This window comes from Sesamum indicum, linkage group LG3 (assembly GCF_000512975.1).
Source record: "Sesamum indicum cultivar Zhongzhi No. 13 linkage group LG3, S_indicum_v1.0, whole genome shotgun sequence".
NCBI classification, from domain to species: Eukaryota; Viridiplantae; Streptophyta; class Magnoliopsida; order Lamiales; family Pedaliaceae; genus Sesamum; species Sesamum indicum.
This window is the reverse complement of record NC_026147.1, coordinates 9,520,589-9,543,847: the sequence shown is the minus strand read 5'-3', so window position 1 is coordinate 9,543,847 and position 23,259 is coordinate 9,520,589. Positions and strand designations below refer to the sequence as shown.

The following is a 23,259-nucleotide window of genomic DNA, read 5'->3' as shown; positions in this document are numbered from 1 at the left end:
TTATGTACATATTTCTCTTTCTAAACTCAGACCCAATATTTGTATACATATTTTACCCTTTTGTGTATATAAATATGAAAGAAATTAAAAGGAGAAAAAATTATTATTAATAATAGAAAAAGAAAATTAAATCAAGAATCGTTAGAATATGAATACATTATGGGCTTTTACCAAAGCGAGTAGTTGCGAAGCCCACTATGTTTTGGGCCTCAGTCTTCTATTGGGCTATTAAAATATTTCTGTACTCATTCAAATTTTATTTTATTTTCTACTCCATTCAACATGTTCGTCATCACGTGTATATATAATTTTTTTTCAAAATAAAATATAGATATCATTATTATACACATAGTATGTATATATTAAATAGAGTAAAAAATAAAATAAGGTCTGAAACAGAAAATTCAATCCACGAGCAAACATAATTAAAATTGTTTTTTCTAGCAACAGGGGTGGAAGAAATTGGTTTGAACCTGTTTGAGGTGAAGCCAACTCAATCAAATATTAATAATAAAGACATAAAATTGCTGAAATGTCAAGTTTGTGGTATTTAAATATAAAAATAAAACAAAAAAGTCAACGCCGTATTAAATATAGTCAACCGTTTGAACATAATCACAAAAAAAAAAAAAAAAGAAGGATCGTATATGTATATATGATAGAAATAATGAATGAGAAGAAGGTAGAGAAGTGAATAGTCCACTCTCTGTCCTCCAAAGTCGTACCTGCAACCATTACTTCCTCACTACTTTCTTCAAACCTTAAAAAGATTAATATTCAATGACAAAATTAACGTTTCTCATCATCTTCATTTGCATCCCTGTAATAAGCAGCAGCAAGCAGCACTCGTGCACAATTATACCACCTCCCCTCTTCATCTTCGGCGACTCATTCTTCGACCCCGGCAACAACAACTTCATCAACACCTCCACTCTCGACCGAGCCAACTTCTGGCCCTACGGCCGCACATTCTTCCACCGCCCCACCGGCAGGTTCTCCGACGGCCGTCTCATATCCGACTTCATCGGTAATATTTAAACATCATCATCATCATCATCATCATCATCATCATCATATATAGACATGAGTAATTGTGATTTGTTGATCATGTGTTGTGTGGAAGGTGAAATATAGGCCAACATGCAAAACACCCACTCATTCCACCATATCTAGACCCAACAAGAAACTTTGATGAGATTATGAATAATTACCATGGGGTAAATTTTGCATCAGCTGGAGCTGGGGCTTTACCACAGACTTTCCAAGGACTGGTACCACCTCTTTCTTTCTTCTTTCCAATTTTTCTTTTACCTTCATGCATAACTTGTTTTTCCTTTTCTTTCTTACGTCATGTCCTTCATTTTCATAATCTAACTTCTTGAGAAGACAATACAATAAATATATATATTATTGGCTTCAATTTTAATAGTTATAGATTCAAAATTATGATAAATAATTTTTATTGACTACGGTTAAATAAAAATTGATACAAAAATCTTGATTTACCACCAAGAAAAAGTTATTTGTCATGGCAAAGACCACGACGAAAAGCCATGACAAATGTTTTAGCCATCCTTGCAAATACCACGGCTACAACCATTGCATAACCATAGTCAATAACTATATCATACTATTATTTTATTTTTAACCATGGCAATTAACCGTGATTAAACATCGCATTTTTTGTAATGAGGCGTTTATGGATTTGGGAATATTTTTATTCAAATCAGGTTCGGACAAATTAAATTAATTTCATAACGAGCGTGACACATGTGTAATATGATTAGTTTTTTTTATCTATACAACAATCATACTTATTATATAATTAATTTGAATTCGATCAAATTAGGTCTAAATTAGAATTTGGTGATGAGTGTGAAAGGAGCAGCAAATGTAGACACGTGTGCATGAATTCACATAAATGTGATGATGAAAGTGAATGAAATGTGGGTGTGTGTATATATATATAGAGACCCCACCCCTGAAATTCTTAGCTAAAGTAATTATTAATAGATGAATTGAAGTTTTTGAAACATTTTGCCCAAATCCCACATCATCAGAGCTACATATATATCTTCAAGAATAGATAAATCATGTGACAAAGGGATTTGGTGATTTTATCTCTTATCTTCAAGATATGTGGCTGAGAATGAGATCTCTGATTATTACAACATTCATGTCTTGCTAAAATTATACAATTTTGTACACACACACACACATATATATTTCAGCTCAAGTACTCTTTCAATTATTATTACAGATATTTTTTCTGCCAACTCATGAAAGTGATGTTTTAACTAATTAGTTTAATTATAAAGGGAAATTAAGAGTCAATTATTCATCATACAAAAATCCCTAATATTCCCTTCTACTTCTAGGGTTAGGTTCATTTCCACTCCAATTTCAACTTTTTCAATTACTTCTCCCCCCCGGGGCTTGTAGATGAATACACTGTGAGCTAAATGTAGGAATGCCAAACTAGCTAGCACCACATTTTTTATTAGGAACAAAAGGGATTCAAAAGTGTATACCTCTAAAGCCCATAAAACTATTCTTTTTACACTATATGTTAATTATATTACAAGTGTAATGCATTTAGCATGTGATTAAACTGTGTTGCTTAGACTATAATTTTTCTCCAGTGCGACTCTTTTGTATTTCATATTTTATTTCTTTTTTTAAAAAAAAAAAATGGGTTTCGGGTTTAAACTCAATTGAATATTTTTTATTTTAATAAAATCAATTATTTAAAAAAATATGGTTATGGAATGAAGCCAACACTTGAAAGTGGGAAAAAAAAAGGTGTATGTGAAGTGGGAAGAAAAAGCAAGGCAAGAGAGTTACTATACATAGAGAAGGCGGGCCCAAAAGAGGAGAGCAGGCCCAATAAGTATCAGCTGTCACTATAGAGTCAGTAACTCACATGTTGGATCATGGCCCACAAGCTCAGTACTCCCAGCTTCAGGGCTTTCACATTGTAATGTCATAATCATGCATCCTCAATCCTCATACTCGTTTCCCTTTCACCTTCAGCAATGCCTAAAATTAAAAGTTACTGTATCTATATACATCTTGACAATGGTTGCACCTCATTTGGCGAAGATGAAACCCAATAACTATGAAATCATGAGCTGAAATTGCACCCCTATGTTCTATTTTAATAGCGACAATATGTCTACTTTAATAGTAGTAATTAATTAATTATAATTATTTCATATTAATTATTAGTTTACTAATTGTTATAATTGTTACGAATTGAGTTCAAGGTGTGTTTGTATTTGATTTATTCAAATGGAAAAAAAAAATAGTACTGCCTGTTGGTTGGCACTTCGTTTTTTTATAGTTCACGTTGAATGTACACATACGACATGCATTAAATAAACAAATAATAAAATTTTCTTCATGCAATTGATGTAGACATTATATCATACTTTTTTTCTCCATTTAGATCAGAATTTTTTTATAGTCAAATTAAATTGCGTTTAGGTGGAATTCATGTTATTAGAAATGATCTTGAGATTGAACAGGTGAAGTAACTGGAGCATGGACTTTGAAGCTATTGTGAACTAATAATTTCTATATATCTTTCCAAAAAAAAAACAATCAGGTGATTGATCTCAAGACACAGCTGAAATACTACAAGAGGGAAATTGCTGAATTACGCAGAAAAAAAGGCAGTGCTCAAACTGCAAGAATTTCATCAACTGCCGTCTACATGTTTAGCATTGGCACCAATGACTACATCAGCCCTTTTCTCCTAAACTCCAGTGTTCTGGCAACTTATCCTCACTCACGGTACGTGGATATGGTGACCGGCAACTTGTCGACCGTCGTGAGAGTAAGTTAAACACAATTGCACACTCATGGATGTGGATCAGTTCCCTTAAGTTTCAGACATTTCAGCATCACAAGTGAACCAAACATGCAAGAAACACAGACCCTTATGTGCGTTTTGATTATCAGTAAAGCTAATTCTGTTGTTACGTTGCCACGAATAAGAACTTGTGTGTCAACTCCTGACCTTGTCAAAATTGATAGAAAATTGGCAAGAAATCCGAAATGTTAAATTCGATATGATGAAGTATAAACAGACTTTATGCATTTTTGTGTAGGCAATATACAGAAGAGGGGGCAGGAAATTTATGTTTCTGAACTTGGGGGAGTTGGGGTGCGCACCAGGACTAAGGATTCTTAAACCAGAAAGACAAGGTGGTGGATGCTTGGAAGAGGCTTCAGATCTAGCAAAACTACATAACAAAGCACTCAACAAGTTGCTGTCAAAAATGGAGCAGAAGTTGCATGGTTTCAAGTACTTCCTGTATGACTTCAGAACCAGTCTGGCCCAGAGGATAACTCACCCTTACAAATATGGTACATGTTCAAATGAAAGCTTAGTGTTGATTATATTTGATATGTTATGCTCAGCTTCATTACTATAACAAATACCCCATCTTGCAGGTTTCCGGGAAGGAAAGAAGGCATGTTGTGGAATAGGGCGTTTCAATGGAATATTCAGCTGCGGAGGAAAGAGGCCGGTGAAGGAGTTCAACCTGTGTGAAAATCCAAGTGAATTTGTCTATTGGGACTCTTATCATCTTACTGAAAAGGCCTATAAACAAATGGCAGATCAGATGTGGATTATCCCCCCAACAGAACCTAACAGCCTGAGAAGACTCTTCACATGCTACTAAAGCAGGGTAGTGCATTGCTTTGAACAATAATGATGGCCCAAGAGGGATTCTTGCAATTAGTGCCAAAGTAACTAAATCAATTCATTATCAGTAAAAGCATATTTCTGTTTTCGTATCATGCAATGTCCAAACATATCCAATCATATTTGACCAAACTAACTTATAAATGAATTTAGTTGATCCCCTTTGATCTGATTCCTAACTTCTTGAGGTTCAGAGCTACTACATGGCAATGGGCCAATGGCTTTCCTGACATAGTGCACAAGAATCAAAAACCCAAATAAGGTATCAGTTTGAATGGAATGCAGCATCACACTAATATGGGTCCACAGACCAACGCAGAGACAAAGTTATTGAGTTCAAGACATCATTATAGCAGAGTTTAGTTCCCTAAGACAATATGCACACTCAAAGCTCATATTCATCACACAAATCTTGGTTGAGGTGATAAACGAACTTGCAAAACTGGAGTATATCCAAAAGAAAGTGGAGTGCACCTTGACTAAGCTTCAACTCTGCCAGTCACCTCTGAGCTATTACAGTATCAAATCTGGAATGTAGAACTCGGTCGCTTCAACCTGGGTGGAAAACCATGAGTTTATATTTGGCCACATGAAAGTAAAGGTAGTGTAAGCTTCATGGTGGTGTCCAGTGGTGAATAGAATGGGCATAATTGTACCAGAAAGTCTGAGAAACATCAATGCACAGAGACCCAAGCAGACATGTATTGGAACATCACGTTGATGGGATGTGATCCCACATCAAAACCTGAGGAACAAGACCACCTTAGCACACCAGGCTTACCACTTCAGCATGGCACTCAGTACGCATTACACCATGCTTTTCTGCCATCAGCCATTTCTTTTGGACTCAATATGAGAAGAGATTGCCATAAATTGAACCGTACAGCAAACACAAGTATTATGTTTGCAAATGAATATTTGCCATGCTGAATTTTATATTAGTCAAAACATTGAGAAACACAACAAATAGAAACACATGATCCATCTCGAAAATAAAGCATAGTCAACTTCTCGAACAAAATGATGGGTGAGGGCGACCATGAGTTGGGGAGGGGGACCAAAGCGCATTCGTGTAACTATGAGCTTAGCAGAACTGCAGACTGATGTGTTGTATAGAAAAGAAGAGTACATCACAAGTTTTATCTGTATTATAGAGGGAAAAAATCAAGAAATACCTCAAAAAATCAGGTCAACTTCACCAATAATCATTACAACTACATGATCCATCTCTAAAATGATGAAATCTCTTGCTATCGCGTGCAATAATTTCCCGGCCAACTATCTTTGAGATAATCTTAAATGCATTGTGGCAATCGCCACAAACACGAAGGTTCTTAATTATGCGCAGAGGAGAACGAGCTGCACTAGTCAAGAAACCTTGTGCAGCAGCAAGTCTCTCGCTATGAGCCATAAGAGCTTCCTCTTTCACTTCCTGGTCAACATCATGGAGCACAAATTTGGTCTCTGGCACATAACCAACCTCTTTCATCTGCTGCTTCAACCCATTAAGCAAAGCATATATCCTTTCATGATCAGGGTGGGATCTATCTCCTGCTCTATATTCATGGACTCTACTTCTAACATCTAGGAGATTCTGGCCACTCAATTTCTTTTTCTCTTTCTCTCTTGCAAGATCTGATGGATTTATTGGTATGAGGCCGGCCCTTGATTGCTCATTCAGTCGTGAGGGATCCAGAAGCTCAACGAGCTCAGCACATCGGTCCCCAAGCTCCATATTTCCATGAATTCTACAGAACTTCATCAAGGTTAACCAAATATCTACGCCGGGTTCAACTGGCATCTTTTCAATGAATTCTAAAGCTTCATTCAAGCATCCTGCACTTCCCAGCATGTCCACCATGCTAACATAGTGCTCCATAGTGGGAACGATTCCATAATCCTTCGTCATTGACTCAAAGTGCAACATTCCCTCAACAATATCACATAAGACACCACATGCAGAAAAGACCCCAAGAAACATTTGTCCATCAGGCTTCAATCCAGATCTTTTGAATTCCTCAAATAATTCAACAGAATCTTCTCCATGACCATTCTTCGCAAACCCAGATATCATAATGTCCCAAGTTGTCAAATTACGTTTTGGCATTTGACCAAAGACTGCAAATGCATCCTCCATGGAACCACAATTAGAATACATCTCAAGAATCCTATTGTATGTTCTGACTTCAAGGTGCGGCATGGACTTCAACAAGTGCTCGTGGACAGATTTGGCCTCTTCCAAAGCCTGATTCGCACTACAGGCTTTCATCAACGCCACGTACCGAGGCAACTCAACTTGGACACCCTCCTTCTGCAGCAGTTCCAAAAGATCCACCGCCTCCTTTAACTTTCCTTCCTTGGTAAATTCATCAAGATCCTCTATTTTGCTTCTGACTTGATTCCCTCCAGTAGCTTCAACTGATTCTTCATTTGATTGCATATCACTTGGTACTTGAGAATAAGTTATTCCATCATTACGAGATCCAGCCGAACTTTGCTGGTAGTTCCCTGCATTAGAATAATAAATCCCACCTCCGTTTTGCTGATGCATTCCAGCATTATGTACAGTTTGTCTTGACATTTCTTCGTTAACACCATAAGAACTTCGCAAATTATCCTGACCAGCAAACAGTCCTCTTGAATTCTGCTGTTGAACTCCACCATGATCTTCTGGTGGCATCCCCAAATTCCCCCCACTACCATAACCATTAAAGTTTGCATTGTGTTGAACCTCGTTATAAGGCCCAATCCCCACATCTCCAGATGCAAAATTACCACGCTGCACATTGAAATTCTGCCCATGAATCCGATTCGGGATTCGTTTTTGCTCAACTCCGTTAAAATTCCTACCATAAAATCGACCATTTTGATTACCAGAATTATAATTGAAGTCACTCTCAGCATTAGTACCATGAAAATCGTTTCGAAAATCTGGTTTCAAATCACCATACTGCCCACTTAGGCTTTGCCCATAAACCCCACTAGGGTTTTGGTGCTGCTGAACTCCGCCTAAATCCCCGCCGTAAAACCGATCATTTTGATTGTAGTTACTGCAACCTGCGTGATTTTCAGCAATATTCCCATCAAAATTGCTGTAAATATCCGATCTTTCAGTGGCAGTTCCGAGATTCCTAACAAAACCAAGGACGCTTACATGACACGGAAAGTCGGGGCCTCTTGCCCTACACACCTTGGATAGTTGTCTGAGAGATTTAACAGTCACCAAGGCAGCTCTTCTGGTGTACATTGCTGAGTAGACTCGGCCGTGGCAGCTCAGTCAGTCGAATTCAGGCGGTGGCTAGCTGCTATACGGAGCAACAAAGCTTCGCGCACCGCATTATCATTTTTATCAAGTACGAAGTAGGGTTTCTTAAAAGGGGTCGAATCCGGGCACGGATATTACCCTCTTGTAATATTGATTTATATTTTGCTTATATTAATTAATTAAAAAAATATATATTAATGTCAGATAAAAGCCCAACCTAAAAGAATATATGGGCTTATAAGCCATACAAATGGACCATCAGCCAGCCCAACAACATCACACAGACTCGCATGTACTATGAAAAACTGCGCTATCGTAGTCATAGAGATTAAACCACGTTTTCTGCCACCATTCAACGTTCTCATTATAAAGGGCCCCAACCGACACTTTCCTGCACACTTATCACGCCCTAGCTATCGGCATCGGACCACCTTCCATAGGATATATGACATTTTTGTTTATATACTTTGCTATTTATTTGATTTTGGCTCTTAATATTTTGAAAGCGTGATTTTGGTTCATAATTTTTTATTCAAATATTAAATTAACAAAGTTAAAAAATACGATCGTATTACACAACACAATCATATAACACAATGTATTTCTTTTAAAATTTACACGATCTAACAACTGTACAATTCGATCGTGTAAATTCTCTCAAAATTGTATATTGTCACACTGTCACTATCATGTGTGATAAAAATGTAAACAATTTATAAATAAAATTCTGATCCCACAAATTTAAAAATAATATAGATATGGTTTAAAATATTTGTCTAGTGTACTTGGTGTTAATCTCAATAAATAGATAATGAAATGAGTTTTTCCATTGAAAAAAGAAAAAGTTCTACAACTTAGAAGGAAACAAATGAAGCGGTCGGCACTTCCTCCACGCACCATTTTCACAACCCATAAACACACAACCATATCGTGTCTAATTCACTTCATCTACCCTTGTTTTTGTCCCACACATCTCACCTTAGTGCCCCAACCCCACACATATTTATTTATATTAATACTAAAACAGAAAACCTCTCCATACTTATACATGGAGTTAATGACATCACCATACTAATTTTTTGTAAAATTGAAAATATCCTCAACTCATAAAATAAATAACTTATTCAATTTTTCAAATTTTGCATTCACTGATGAATTAATTTTATTTTCTTTCTCTCTTTCTTTGTATTGATTCATATATTCTACTTTTATTTATAATATATTTTAAAATATAAAATATTATTTATTATATGCATGCATGAACGACGTGTTACGACGACTAATATATATATATATATATGTAGTGTTGAAAAATAAAATTTATTTCCACGTGAGCTCCACACTTCATAAGAAAAGACATCATATATAATAAAAAAATATATATATATATTCAACATTTTTTAAAATACATAAAGTACGTTATAATAACATAAAAAAATTATATTTAAATTAAACTCAACCACATACTTAATTAATTGTGTAACAGATATTATTATACTATTATAAGTTCATTCGGTTAACTAATCCTCATTAAACTGTACAAACAATCGTATAAATTGCTAAATTTACCATTTTTATATGCTCAATGAAATTTTCGCCAACAATTACATGTTTTTGTAAATGTAAATTATGTACCATCATACAATTAAAAATTAATTACATAAATGAAATTTGGCAAAATATAAAAAGGTGTTTGAGGCGATTTAAGTCAAAATGCAATGATGCAAGTAATATTGTGGTAATTTGGAAATACAAGAAAGGGAAGCGTGATTGGAGGGTGACGTGTGTGAAGCATCGTAGAAATTAATGACACACACACACCGTAATAACATACCATTATTTATATTATTATTATAATAATAATAATATTTGATGTGGCTAATAAAAGTCTACATCTCCATTGACGATTTCATTGCTTTGTCAATATCCATAACTCCCATTTTCTCTCACCTCTCAATTATTGAGACTCTTCTCTCCCTCTCTCTCACACACACATAATCACACCCATCTGTGTGTGCTGACATGGACATTTAACACTTTTGTGACCCTGTTACTTGCTCATAAATCTTCATAACCAAGCAACAAATATCAACCATATTCACATTCTCTCTCTCTCTCTCTCTATCTCTCCAATTTGAGTGCACGTAAATTGTGTTGAATTAAATATTTAAAATAAAAAATATATATTTAGCAAAAAATGAAACAATTGTTGAGTGTGGAGTGGGTGCTATTGAATGGGAGTATGGGCATTGGGTTTCGTCATTTAATGGACTTTGTAATTACTTTATTTATATTAAATGAAAAAACGTGCATCACAATTCATGTGTTTTTTTCTTTATATATATATATAATAACAATTTTAGGGTCGTACAAATAAAAAGACGATGTATGTGATTAAAGGTATATATATGTGGGATTTTCAAATACGAAGAGCTAAAAGCGTGCTTTGTGTGTGTACGGTGTACCTACCACAAATTCATATATGTATTTAGAGTAAAACTCGTACTGCCACCTCGAGATTTATTATTTATCTTGTTTTTGTATTTGAGTAATTAAAAGTATCTCGACTAATATTCAAATTTTACTATTAATATCGTATGTAATTATAAATTAATAGCTCAATTAATACCCGACTTCTATCATTAATATATATCTATTTGATGATTTTTATTTTTATATGTATTTTTATTTTTATCTAATGTGCAGTTTACCCTTAAATAATAGGTATAGAAAAAAAGTGAATAAAAATTAGTCAATATATTTTTATCTTTATTTAAACCATCTAACTTTAAATTTTGGGGTTCGAGTACGTATTATAACCATCCAACAACTCTTCTCGTTCAGCAAAGGGCTCAAACGCCATGACTATAATTTGTATTAATACTATTTTTTTATTATTTATTTAATTAAAATTAATCATACCATTCATTTAATCGAAGTAGACGGAGCCATAATGTATAATTTTAAATAATGAGAGTCGCATTTTCTAGTACCAAGAACTGCATTTTCATATGTGTAATAATAAATAAAAAAATTTCTCAATCACAATAATAAATAATTAATTAAATTAAACTTTATGACTAGAAAATAATAGTTGGATGGAGTATTTAGGGATTCTCCCCGTCAAAACTATCAACATTCAAGTGCTGGAAAATTAATATTATATATGTGTCATGGCATTATATATCGTATTGACCATATGTATATAAAGTTCATATCTCAATTCAATTATTTAAGAGTCGCGTTACCCAAAATTTCACGGTTTATGATGATTAGTTGCTGCCTCTAAAATCAACAGCAAAGCATATTGCCAAACAACAGTGCATGTTTGCGTTCCCTCCTACAGTAATTTGTTGTGCGTACGTGTTAAGATTTTTATTTATGAACTATACTATATTCGATTTCATCTAATAAATAAATCAATTTGTTAGTAAAATTTATGAAATTTCTTGATAAATATAAAAAAATTAATATTTATTCCTGATTGATTTATATATTTATCGTAAATTAAATAAAATTTTCCTAATCAAAACAATCTCATAAGAGTGAAAATGTTCCTCCTCACATACATTAATATTTGAAAATGTATATTTTGGTTTGAAAATATTATTTGATCTACAATAAAACAATAAACAGTCAATTAAAATGCATATATATTTTTATTCAATTATTTACTGATATCATGAATTTTAATTAATAAATAAATTTATTTATTAATATTAAATATAATTTTTTAAATTATAGATATTATACATATAATTATACTAAAACACTTAGGTTTAATTATCCCAATAAATAATATTCCGTGGCCGAAGGGCAAGTTGGCGTTTTTTTTTTTGTTTTCTCTCTATTCAACAGTAACAAAAAAAAAGAGATAGGGAGGGGGAATGGTATTGGGCGTGAGGGCACGTACTTATCACTGCTGCAGAAACACGTGGTGAAGCTGTCAGCTCACGAAAAATGAGACAACTCCCGAACTTTATACGTAGTGGAGCATGAAAATTAACCTAAAAAGCTAACAAAAAGCCAATTTTCCCTGTATGTGTATGTATTTCACTTCTCTCTCTCACCTCCTTTTACTTGTATTGCGTTTGATGTGACGTCCTGATAAGTACACAAAGTTGGTGATAAGAAGGAATATGTATATATCTACATAATATTGTAAAACAATATTCGTGAAAACAAAGTCCCACATAAATTATAATATTAAAAAAGGTATATTTTTCCGGTCAATTTCCACTACTTGGGAATTTGCTAATTCTAATCTAGAAAATGATAAACATAAACATAGTATTTGGATTCGTTTGTCTAAGTATTTTTTTGTATTTTATGTAGATAGAGAGAGAAAAATAAAATATATATAAATATATGTTAGAGATAGTATATATGTCTGAATTTGTTTTTGTAGATAATTTAAAATAAATATTGTATGTTTAATGTTATGTTTTATGAGACAAAAATTACTGTTTATTGCCAAATTGTGTCCTTTTTTATATATATTTATGTATATATATGAATTTATGCTAAAACAGTTAAAAACACATAGATAATGTGTTATTGTATAATGACAAACATTGAGTATGTTTTAACTTATTTCGAAAATAATTTGAAAATGAAAACAAATATATATAATAAAATATTTTTTCAATTAACGATTCAATTGTTTACCAACAAAAATATTAAAATTTAATAAATATTTTTTTTAAATTTTTTAATAATTATGTAATATATATATATCTTCAAAATTAAACATATGATGAACATTTTATATAGTTATCTTATATTGATAATTAGTAAATAATTGTTATAATTTTTTATGATTGTTCAATAAATATTTGATATTGATAATTATAATCAATTTACTCAATAAGTAATTGTTCATCGTTTTCACTTCTAAAAAAGTATTGCGGATGTAATAATCATAAGTTTTAGATCATATTGCATCAAGTTAAAAAAGGAAAGCACGTGGGTATTTCTTTATTTTCACGTACATTTCAATATAAAACTATTGTTATAACTGAGTAATTAAGTAAAATATTTTAATTACGTTAAATAGTATAATAGATTATTGTGATGATAAATAAACAAATATATTGAGAGATAATAGAATAAAAAAAATGGCAGCGAAGATTGAAGTGAAATGGGCATATGATATGGTGCTGTAACCAGCTGGCATATTCTGGATGGCGCTACGTTGCAGTGGAGTGGATGGGTAACTCGCTAGACCCATCTCTCTGTTTTTCTCCCAATCACAAACTCTTCTGTGAAAATAAAAACTCAGGATTTGATTTCAAATTTCTTCTTCCTTAATCATCAACCATTTTATGTTAATAATTATGGTTTAGAAAATTGGCAATTTGGAATGACTTACATCAAAATTCATTTCAAGAAATGCTCAATCTAAGCAATCCTCAAACAAAAAAATAAATCATTATCAACACATTCATTTAGAATATGAACTACTAAATTTTTTTATTTTTATTATGAAATAATTATATGATTACATCTATATTAGAAAAATAAAAAATATATATCAGTTCAATCAAGATATCAATATAATTAAAAATGAATTATAATCACTCACGTATAATAAGATAAATACACACGTAAAATGAGCTAATTATCCACACATAACCTTGAAATATTCATTGGGCCTCAATCTTAACAACTAAACCAAAATGTTTATGGCATGATTTTGTTTGAAAATCTAATTATAAATTAGAATTAATGATCTAAGTGGAATCGAAAAAATAAAATTAATTAACTAAATTTGATTGCGTTAATAACATTCACTAAAAAAAGATCAAAGATAATTTAGCTTTATGAGAGATTCTAAAAATCGCAAATATTATCAGAATGAGATAATAAAATATATTACGAGTACTCTATTACAGTTGAAATATTGTTATTTTTGAAAATATTTTAGATATGGATGAATTTTCAAGATATGATTGTGGTAATGATGCAATATGATTACAATATATATATATATATATTATTTTAAATTTTTTAATGTAGAATTTGAATTATTATTGTTATTAATAGTAATAAGTTGTGATGCAACTGCCACATATTAAATTTTCCGATTTGAAAAATTTTGCCCTAACGGGATTCGTATTTCCTGTCCTCGCTGTAAATACACTCCGCTTTTAAATACAATACACCAATTATTATACAACAATAGGAAAATAAAATTAATATTCCTTATTCTCTTTCTACACACCATTTTTTTGTGGACTCAGTCGCCGGAACTCTGCTTCTCCATCTCCTCTCTGGATCTACGCGCAAAAACACTTCTTCTCAATATCATCATTGCCAATTTTAATTTTTTTTCTTGTGTACAAGTTTTTTTTCATGATTTTTCACCGATTTTTTTGCTGTTTTTTTGTTTTCAAGTGAAAAACGAGCCAGTTGTTGAGTAGAGAGTTTTGTGTGTTGAATATTAATGTGTATATGTATGGATTGGATTATCTGAGGGAGTTAGGGTTTGTATAGCAGAGTTTACTGGCACAGTTTGGTTAGAGAATTGTATGTGCTAATTAGGTTTGGGAAGCCCGAGCTCGGCGCTCGGGAATGGGAAGCATGGCTTTGGAGAATGAACAGCAGGTCCGGAGCAATGTGGAGTCGAATTACGGCAGCGGCGGCAGCTATTTGCAGAAATTCAGGCTTTATGAAACTCGTTCGGTATATTTACTGTCTGAATTTGTTCTGATCTCCTTGATTTTTCTTGTTCGAACGTGACTTATTGTTTTTGTTTTGTTTTGTTTCTGTGTATGTAAGTTGGTTGGCTGAAAGATTGCTGATTTTGATTGGTGGAAGAAGGTTGGGTTTTAAAAGACAAGGAACTGCTTTAACTCTTATGGATTTGTGTGAAACAATTGTCTGGTTTGTGTTAAGAGCAGAAGATAATAACAACAGATTTCAGGCTGTTGAAGCATTGATAATTTCTTACCTATAATTATAACTAGAGTCCAATCCTATTAATTAGATTTGTTAGAATATGGACTCAGGCATTTCCTTTTTCTTGTTGTCGACCATTGCTAAATCCAAGCTGGAAAGGTTCTTTTCGTGTTGTTAAGATTCTTTCATTGTTAGCTTGGTGGTCATCATTGCGATGTTATATTTGAGAATTTCTGTTGGGTCAAACCTAAACCCTTCTAGACTGACTTGTTACTGAATGCATCTCCTGGCATGAGATTGCTGAAGTTGTATAATTCCTAGATAGTGGTTCCTGACGTTGGAATCAGGAGAAATAACACAGGATGGGAGAGATAGCGCGAGTATAGATTAGGTGTTATTCAAAACCCTAGAATATTCATGCTGATACCGTGTTCAAGGACGTGCATGTTGGTGGTGATTTTGCATGCATAGTAGCATTTCTAAAATTTTTAGATATTTGTATGTAATACTGCATTGATTGTGTTTCAAGTCGAGTATGCATGCATTAACTACTTCGGTTATTTTCTTAAGCTGCTGCACTGACATTATTAGACCGAATTGGTGACACTTGTTAGACGCCTGTTTAAAGTCAAAACCCTTGAAATTATTGTCTTCGTTTTAAACCATATGTGATTTCAGATTACACGTGTTAGAGACTGACAATGACTCAGAAGAAAAGAAGTAAATACAACTGGGGCTTATGTTTATGAGATGCATGTTTATAGAACATGCTAGCTTGTAGTTGTTCTTAATCCAAATTGCTCTTATCTTGTAGTTGTTCTTATTCTCCTTTTGCTACTTTCTACTTCTCTCTTCCCTTGAAAGAGACATTTAAATATTTCACCTTGAATGTTTTCTTGTTCCCATGTTTACATTAAGATTATTAATGTGTTTCTTGCTGCTGTAGAATTTTTATATGATTGGACGGGACAAAAATAGAACGTGTTGGAAAGTCTTGAAGATTAACAGGTTAGAGCAGTCGGAGCTAGCCATCACTGAAGATTCCACTACATATTCGGAAATTGAATGCTACGATCTCCTAAAAAGAATTCATGAAGGAAACAAGTCTACTGGAGGACTGAAATTTGTTACCACCTGCTATGGAATTATTGGTATGTCTCTTCAAGATTTCCTGCCTTAATGAATTAATTATGCTTATGGCAGCGGAGGTTATCCTTTTACTGATCTGCTTGCGTCCTTCCTGTGGTTACAGGATTCATAAAATTTTTGGGACCTTATTACATGCTACTTATTTCCAAAAGAAGGAAGGTTGGCACGATTTGTGGTCATGCAGTATATTCTGTTGCCAAGAGCGAGATGATTCCAATAACCAATGCTACTGTGCACTCAAATATGGCTTATTCTAAGAATGAGAACAGGTCTTTTGCCAATTCCATGTGTAAATGTAAAGTTGAAGTGTTATGAGAGGACAGAACATAAGATTCAATATGCTTGTTGTGCTTTGTATCTTGATTAATTGTTGTAAATGTAGTTGTTCTTCGAGCTCTTTCACGTTCGTTTCGTTATAGCATCTTTACCAGTTCTACACTGTGGAGGTAACCTCTGTAATATTTTGTGATAGATCCTTCTCCGAATGTCAGTTATATGAAGTTAATAATTTATGCACATGGTAGTATTTCTGCGTCGCTTCCTGAGGGAAAGGAGTTAATGCATTGATCATATATTCATTTTAGAGGTATTAAGCACCTTCTTTAGTGAAATCCTCAATAGTTAAATTGTTCTTAGTGCCCGTCGCCAGTTTTTCCCAGCAAATTTGCAGGGGCAAACCACATTGGTGTTTTAATTTAACATGTTGAATGAGACAAGGTATCATCAGAGTTTCAGGGGGAAATCTATTGCCTTTGTTTTATGTTATCTATTGCTGAAATTTTATAATTTCCTTTTTAATTGGACTTCTATTTACTTGCTTTTGCCTTGCCTTTCTCTTGTGTTGATAACTAGATACAAGAAGCTCCTACGCAACGTGGATCTGACAAAGGACTTCTTTTTTAGCTACTCCTACCATGTTATGCTTAGTCTTCAAAAGAACCTAAGCAATCATGAAACAGGATTAATTCTCTACGAGACAATGTTTGTCTGGAATGAATTCCTAACTCGGGGAATACGCAATCAGCTCAAGAATTCGATTTGGACGGTGGCATTGGTTTATGGATTCTTTAAACAGGTAATTAATTTCTGATAGAATTTATTTATAGAGGTTAAGTTGGTTTATGTTCTTGGTATTTTAAATTATCAATGATATAAAAATAGCAGTTTGTTTTTCTCTTAGGTGTGCTATGGGAAACTTTGTGTTCTTTCTTGTGAAATTCTTTCAAAATGTTTTACCGGCTTCTTCTCATTCATTAATTTAACTTTATGAAAAGTTTAGCATAAATTTTTTATGTGCTCTTATTTATAGTCATATTTATGTGTAATCATTTTGTTGATTTGCTTTTTCATTACGTGGTTTAGTCTTTAGTAATAATGTATTTTTGGGTCGCGCGTTTAAACTTCTGCTTTCTGTGTGACTATGAAGACTCATTTGTTGTTTTTTTGAACTTGCAGGTTAAACTTTCAATTAATGGCCGTGACTTTAATCTAATTCTTATTGCTAGACGATCCCGTCATTACGCTGGAACCAGGTCATTAGAAATCTAAGATTGTTATACACTCTTTATCTCTTGCTTCTATAGAATGATTATAGTGTATGTGCAGGTACATTATTTTTGCACTTCTTACGTTGATGTAACTCTCACAGTCTGTTTCAATGTTCATCTTGGGTATAATATACATTGTATAACACTTGTGCAACAAGACAAATATTTGCAATTGGTATTGATTTGGTGGATTAGAAGGCTTATATTCATCTATTGGAGGATTAACTATCAGAATTCAGAAAATTAAGAGTTGTTATTCTTGATACTCACTCTTTGTTGCTGCTTTGCGTACTGCAGGTACTTAAAACGGGGGGTGAATGAGAAGGGCCGTGTAGCAAATGATGTTGAGACTGAGCAAATTGTGCTTGACAATGCGCCGGAAGGAAGCCCCATACAGATATCCTCTGTTGTGCAGAACCGGGGTTCAATACCCCTCTTTTGGTCACAGGAGACCTCGCGATTGAATATTAAACCTGACATCATATGTATGGCTTGTAACACATATACTTTACTCTAAGTGCTAATTAGCTCAGTCTTTTGCTGACTCTATTTCATGGTCCAGTATCGAAGAAGGACGACAAGTATGAAGCTACCAAACTTCACTTTGAGAACCTAGTCAAGAGATATGGGAATCCTATTATTATATTGAATTTGATTAAGGTATACTTTATTAAGTGATAGACTGATGTTGCTGACATTATTCTTCTCCAAACTATATTATCCTGACATTTACTGTTTGAATTCCTATTTTCTTTCTTGATTGCCAGACTCGTGAAAAGAAGCCCAGAGAATCCATTCTCCGTGCAGAGTTTGCTCATGCAATTGAAGTTATTAATAAAGATCTTACCCGTGAAAATCGCTTGAAGTTTCTTCACTGGGATTTGAGTAAATACTCCAGAAAGTATAACTGGCATATCTTCTTTCTTTCTATTTTTTCCTTGTTCGATTTTCACTCAGAATATTTGACTAAAAAATTCTATTGTTTCTATTTTACAGCAAAGCATCAAATGTGTTGGCATATTTAGTCAAAGTGGCAGCTAATGCATTGGATTTAACTGGCTTCTTTTACTGTCAAGTACTCCCATCTTCAAGGTGAGGAAGATAGATAAACTGGTTCTCTCACTAGGCTATCCGATTTCATCAAACTGGTAAAATAAACATCAAGTTGAGTATTCCATCATTCACACAAAACATATATTTTCATCTTTGCTCAAATCAGGTTGCTAATTTGTTGGTCTGAGTGCTGTTTTGGGCTGCCTGTCATGCTCGGTTAGTTGGTGAAGACTAGGAGGTCTTTTGATAAACCAACTGCTTCATGGATATTTATAAGATAAAGTGTGTTATTGGTGTTAAGATTCACGACAAGTACTATTCAAGATTGCAATTTGCCATGAGGCTTATGTGGTAGTTCTATACCATACCATTTGACTGAGAATTGCTTCATATGGTCATCAAAGATTTACTGTTTGTTGTTATATTTATAGATTGTGGTAACGCTTAGCCTTGATACAATTTTATACTACTCCTCTGGAGCTCCTGAGATGCACTTACTGTTGGTGGTGTGATTCAGGAGACAAAATGTTGGTGCTTTGCTTCTGTTTGTTCATGATCTCGATCATCTGTCAACTGTTTTGCAGCCAACTCCCATGCAGTAACAATTGCAATGGTGATTTTGCTGATGAGGACCTTTGCAATGTGACTAAGGATGCCGACGAAGACAGCACTAGTGGCCGTGATGTGAATGGAAGTCATTTTCTCAAGCCTCCAGTGTTTCAGAAAGGGGTTCTAAGAACAAATTGCATAGACTGTTTGGATCGCACAAATGTTGCACAATATGTCTATGGCCTGGTTGCTCTTGGTCATCAGTTGCATGCATTAGGATACATTAATGTTCCTACCATTAGTTTAGACTCCCCTTTAGCTGATGATCTAATGAAGACATATGAAGCTATGGGTGACACACTTGCTCTTCAATATGGTGGATCTGCAGCACACAATAAGGTGGGCTTAGTTATTTCCTGAGAAGTGATTGTACTTGCACAATTTAAAAGGAATTTTTGCTTAGTATTTATGTTCAAAGTGTAGTGGGAAATTTAAGTTATCTGGGAAGATGATGAATATGATATCTGAAAATGTATATTGGCATGCATACTCAACATGATTTTCCTTTATATTAACCAATGGCATCAGTTGTTTTTCCAGCATTTGCCTGATTGAAAAAACTGCAACAATGAATAAATTGTACTATCTTTTGATTTCTCTGTTATTCTCTGTTCTGCTTGACTGTTCAGTTTAAGCTCGTTCTTGGCTATATTTGTGCTCGTGAGTTCTCACTTTCACTATGTTTTTCCTTGCCCATTGGCTATATAAAACAGATCTTTTCAGAGAGAAGAGGTCAGTGGAAAGCAGCAACTCAGTCCCAAGAGTTATTGAGAACTCTTCAACGTTACTATAGTAATGCGTACATGGATGCTGAGAAACAAGATGCCATAAATGTGTAAGCCAGTTGACCCTCCCAAATTTTTTCCAAGATGTTAATATATGATTCTTTTGAAGTTTCTTATCATCATTCATTTCTTTCACAAGAAAAACCATTAGAATACAAATTTAGCTTGTTGTTTTCCATGCAATTATAATATGTTTAATTGTTTTTGATCAGGTTCTTGGGGCATTTCCAACCACAACCAGGTAAACCAGCTCTCTGGGAACTAGATTCTGATCAGCATTACAATGTTGGAAGGCGTGGTTCTGATTTTGCAGAGGAAAATGCTAGGTAATTCTCACATATAAACCAACGTTGCAGCTATATGCTTGAGAGTTCTACACGATTCAATATCTGATAAAAGATCTACTGAGTTGGAAAAAAAATTCAAATGGTATTGTAATTTGTTTAGAACATGTTTCTGTTTGGTGTGCTCAGACCTAAATTCATTGTTCATGCGGTCAAGGGTTGGTGATGATGAACTTTTCTTCACTTGCTTTTTCCTCTCTTTTCCACTTCTCTCTTCCTCACTTGCCAAGAGTTAATTATTTACTTTAATGGAATTTAAATGTCTTCCTGTTCATAGAAGAATTGATCTCAGACTTACATACCATTTCTTATATATAATTCACGAATAATTGATGGCATTGGTTCATGGTAAACCATAAGAAACAACTATGCTTAGGGTGCTTCGAAGGAGAAAAGAAGCAGAGCAGATGCTTATAAGTGCTCCACAGGAAAATGGGGGTTGCAGAGCTCTATATTCTTTAACATGTGCTGTGGTACTGAAAATCCCCTCAAATTGTTTTCTCTGTATTATTGATGTGATGAAAATCTGAATTTTCAGGTTGATAATCAAAAGGTCACTATCTGATGGTAACATCCTCTGCGACAGCAACTCACCTATTGACGATGCAAAGGTTATACAGATGGACAATTCTCACAGGCCTTTGCCTGCAAAAATGCAAGGCTGTAACATGGGTCATTCAGATTCAACTCCAGAATTTTCAACTTGTGAGAGTGATATATCTTATTCCAGGTAAGTGTTAACAGTTTGAAACTAGATGAGGCTCCCATTAGACCAGTGAATACCTTTTGGATGGTCCAAGTGTGAACCATTCAAGTGGACATTCTTGTTCGGCAATTTCCATGGAACTCTATAACTTTTGCATATTTTAAGTTCTTTTCCCCCCTCAATTTATAGCTATCTTCGCTGACATGTCTAATAACTTTATCTGTTGTCATGCTGTTACTTCTCCCCTGGAAATTGTGTGCTAAATGCTTATAGTTTCTGAGTTTCACATGCACAAAACAGTTACGAAGTGGGCAGTGAAATGCCTCTAAGTTATAAGATGGAGCCTAATCAAGGATCCTAATGAGTACAAAACTATACTTCTATTTCTGACTTGTCATGTTTTGGGTTTTCTGTGTTTTTCTGTTTGTAAGCTCTTTCATGCCAACTCTCTCTAACAGTGGCTGCTTTTTGTAGGTATACCCCCTCAATGTCTCGAAGACAACTTTTCCCTGATATGCAACCAGAGCACTATCTTGAAAATGACAGCATATATTTTGTTGAACGTGGAGATTCATTTAATTGTTCAAATTTTCTTGATGTCGATTGGCTTTCGTCATCTGGGAATTCATGTGAAGAAGATACATACGAGAGGTAAATCTTTGTGCTTGTATGCAATGTTACATGTTGTATACCTCATGTTACCATTCTCATGGTTTGGTCAGGCAGACCATGTTTATGTTCTATCCTTGTGATCATATATTTCTATCTTTGTAACGACTTGCTGAATAATCCGACCTGGACCTGGAACAAGTGTGGTTTTCCTTTTGAGGGAGACCTTTCCACTGTAGGAAATGAAGATATAACGGAAATGTTTATTTTTTTGTCCTTGGTGGTTGCAGATCATGGCTAATTGGATCTCCATATGTTGGTTTGTCATCGGGCGAAATTAAAGTGGAAGCAGGCTCATCTTATCGCTCTGGATCTAGCATGAAGGTCTGTTCGCTTACAGCACATTGTTTAACCTAGTAGCAAAATTTTCCCTTAACAAAGAAGATTATTGTGCTATTGACTGAATTTGATAATTGTCTTTAGGCGTATATTGATATTTCCAGAACACCCATTCTTTTTGTTGCATAATCACCTTTATCCAGTGCAGTAAATGCATTATTAATCTGCAAGATATTTCCTTTGCCGTGGCTTATGTTGACTGCTTGGTTCTTGTTGTATACTCTCTTCTTCTGTGTTCCAGGGAAAGGAATTGGCTAGTGGTGATCTCAGTTACAGTGGTGCATGCAGCTCCAATGATCTGACAGGATTTTCTGAAACATTTGTTCATTGGGTCAACCACGGAAATATGCTTTTTCCTTGAGGTTGACGGAATTCATCACAAGCTAATTTTCTGCCGTTATTGGACTTGAGGAATTCATCCGAAGGATGTTGATTAAGTAACCGAAAATAAATGGGAAAAAAAGGTGATACTAGAGAAGGAAATGGTGAAGATTTTTTGGTACAGAGCATAGAATTATTATCAAAGCGAAGATATTCTCAAGTTGTACATTTGCAGAACTAATTTTACCAGTCTAGGAAATGATTCAGATCAGAGAGTAAACATAGTAATACTGCACTGCATCCCCTTTGGTTTCTTTGGTCCTTTCTCTAGGTTGTAAATATTCCGTAGCTACTGTTTACTGTTATTCTGTTTTTCATGTTTTTGTAATATAATTATTATGTTATTGCCATCTTTGTTTCTTCCGTGTAGAACTTCGTTATCGTTTGTGTCACTTTTACTGTTTCTGGTTTACTATCATGAAAGCTTTACTTGATGGTGACTGTAGTGACTCAAAACTTCATACAGAGAGAGCTGACGAACTTGGCTCATCCATTACGTTAATGATAACTCACGTAAAGCTCGAATACCACCACATGTACTGTCAACAATCCATAACATTACATTTCTGTTTCCGACTATGTTATGCATTCCGGGGGGGAATTACTGCAAGATACTGATTTATATACTTGAAAGTATATTAATATCGTCAAAGTTCTCTACCCTTTTCGATCAATAAAAATCCTGCATTTTTAAAATAACATTCAACGTTTTTGTAAAATCTATAAATAATATGTAATTACTTGTTAAAAGCTAACTAAAATTTTCCTCACCTCCACCTATGTATATAGACATAATAA

The 23,259-nt window shown here is 34.1% G+C and overlaps 3 protein-coding genes across 6 annotated transcripts; 2 read left to right on the top strand and 1 right to left on the bottom strand.

The window, feature by feature from the left end:
• On the top strand, positions 631–5,271 carry LOC105157873 (GDSL esterase/lipase 5). 3 transcript variants are annotated; one of them, XM_011074376.2, is made up of 5 exons: positions 631–1,027; positions 1,234–1,271; positions 3,608–3,838; positions 4,113–4,371; positions 4,459–5,271. In XM_011074376.2, exons 1-5 carry the CDS (start codon positions 781–783, stop codon positions 4,689–4,691), a joined length of 1,008 nt encoding a protein of 335 aa, XP_011072678.1. In that variant the 5' UTR covers positions 631–780; the 3' UTR covers positions 4,692–5,271. The 3 variants fall into 3 exon arrangements, with proteins under 3 accessions (XP_011072678.1, XP_011072677.1, XP_020548503.1); XM_011074375.2 differs by having other exon boundaries at positions 633–1,027; positions 1,135–1,271; XM_020692844.1 differs by having other exon boundaries at positions 894–1,027; positions 1,124–1,271.
• On the bottom strand, positions 5,133–8,111 carry LOC105157871 (pentatricopeptide repeat-containing protein At4g32450, mitochondrial). 2 transcript variants are annotated; one of them, XR_847482.2, is made up of 3 exons: positions 5,890–8,111; positions 5,371–5,459; positions 5,133–5,269 (listed from the first exon to the last, which is right to left on the bottom strand). XR_847482.2 is itself a non-coding variant. In XM_020692843.1 (2 exons), the coding sequence occupies exon 1, from the start codon at positions 7,959–7,961 to the stop codon at positions 5,910–5,912; it is 2,052 nt and encodes a 683-aa protein (XP_020548502.1). In that variant the 5' UTR covers positions 7,962–8,111; the 3' UTR covers positions 5,133–5,269; positions 5,890–5,909. The 2 variants fall into 2 exon arrangements, 1 of the variants encoding a protein (XP_020548502.1); XM_020692843.1 differs by lacking the exon at positions 5,371–5,459.
• Positions 14,149–22,824, top strand: LOC105157870 (phosphoinositide phosphatase SAC2). The gene is made up of 16 exons (XM_011074372.2): positions 14,149–14,663; positions 15,826–16,030; positions 16,132–16,297; positions 16,881–17,103; positions 17,484–17,560; positions 17,873–18,060; positions 18,138–18,235; positions 18,343–18,476; positions 18,572–18,667; positions 19,213–19,576; positions 19,951–20,072; positions 20,235–20,348; positions 20,905–21,096; positions 21,547–21,723; positions 21,972–22,065; positions 22,322–22,824. Exons 1-16 carry the CDS (start codon positions 14,553–14,555, stop codon positions 22,439–22,441), a joined length of 2,481 nt encoding a protein of 826 aa, XP_011072674.1. The 5' UTR covers positions 14,149–14,552; the 3' UTR covers positions 22,442–22,824.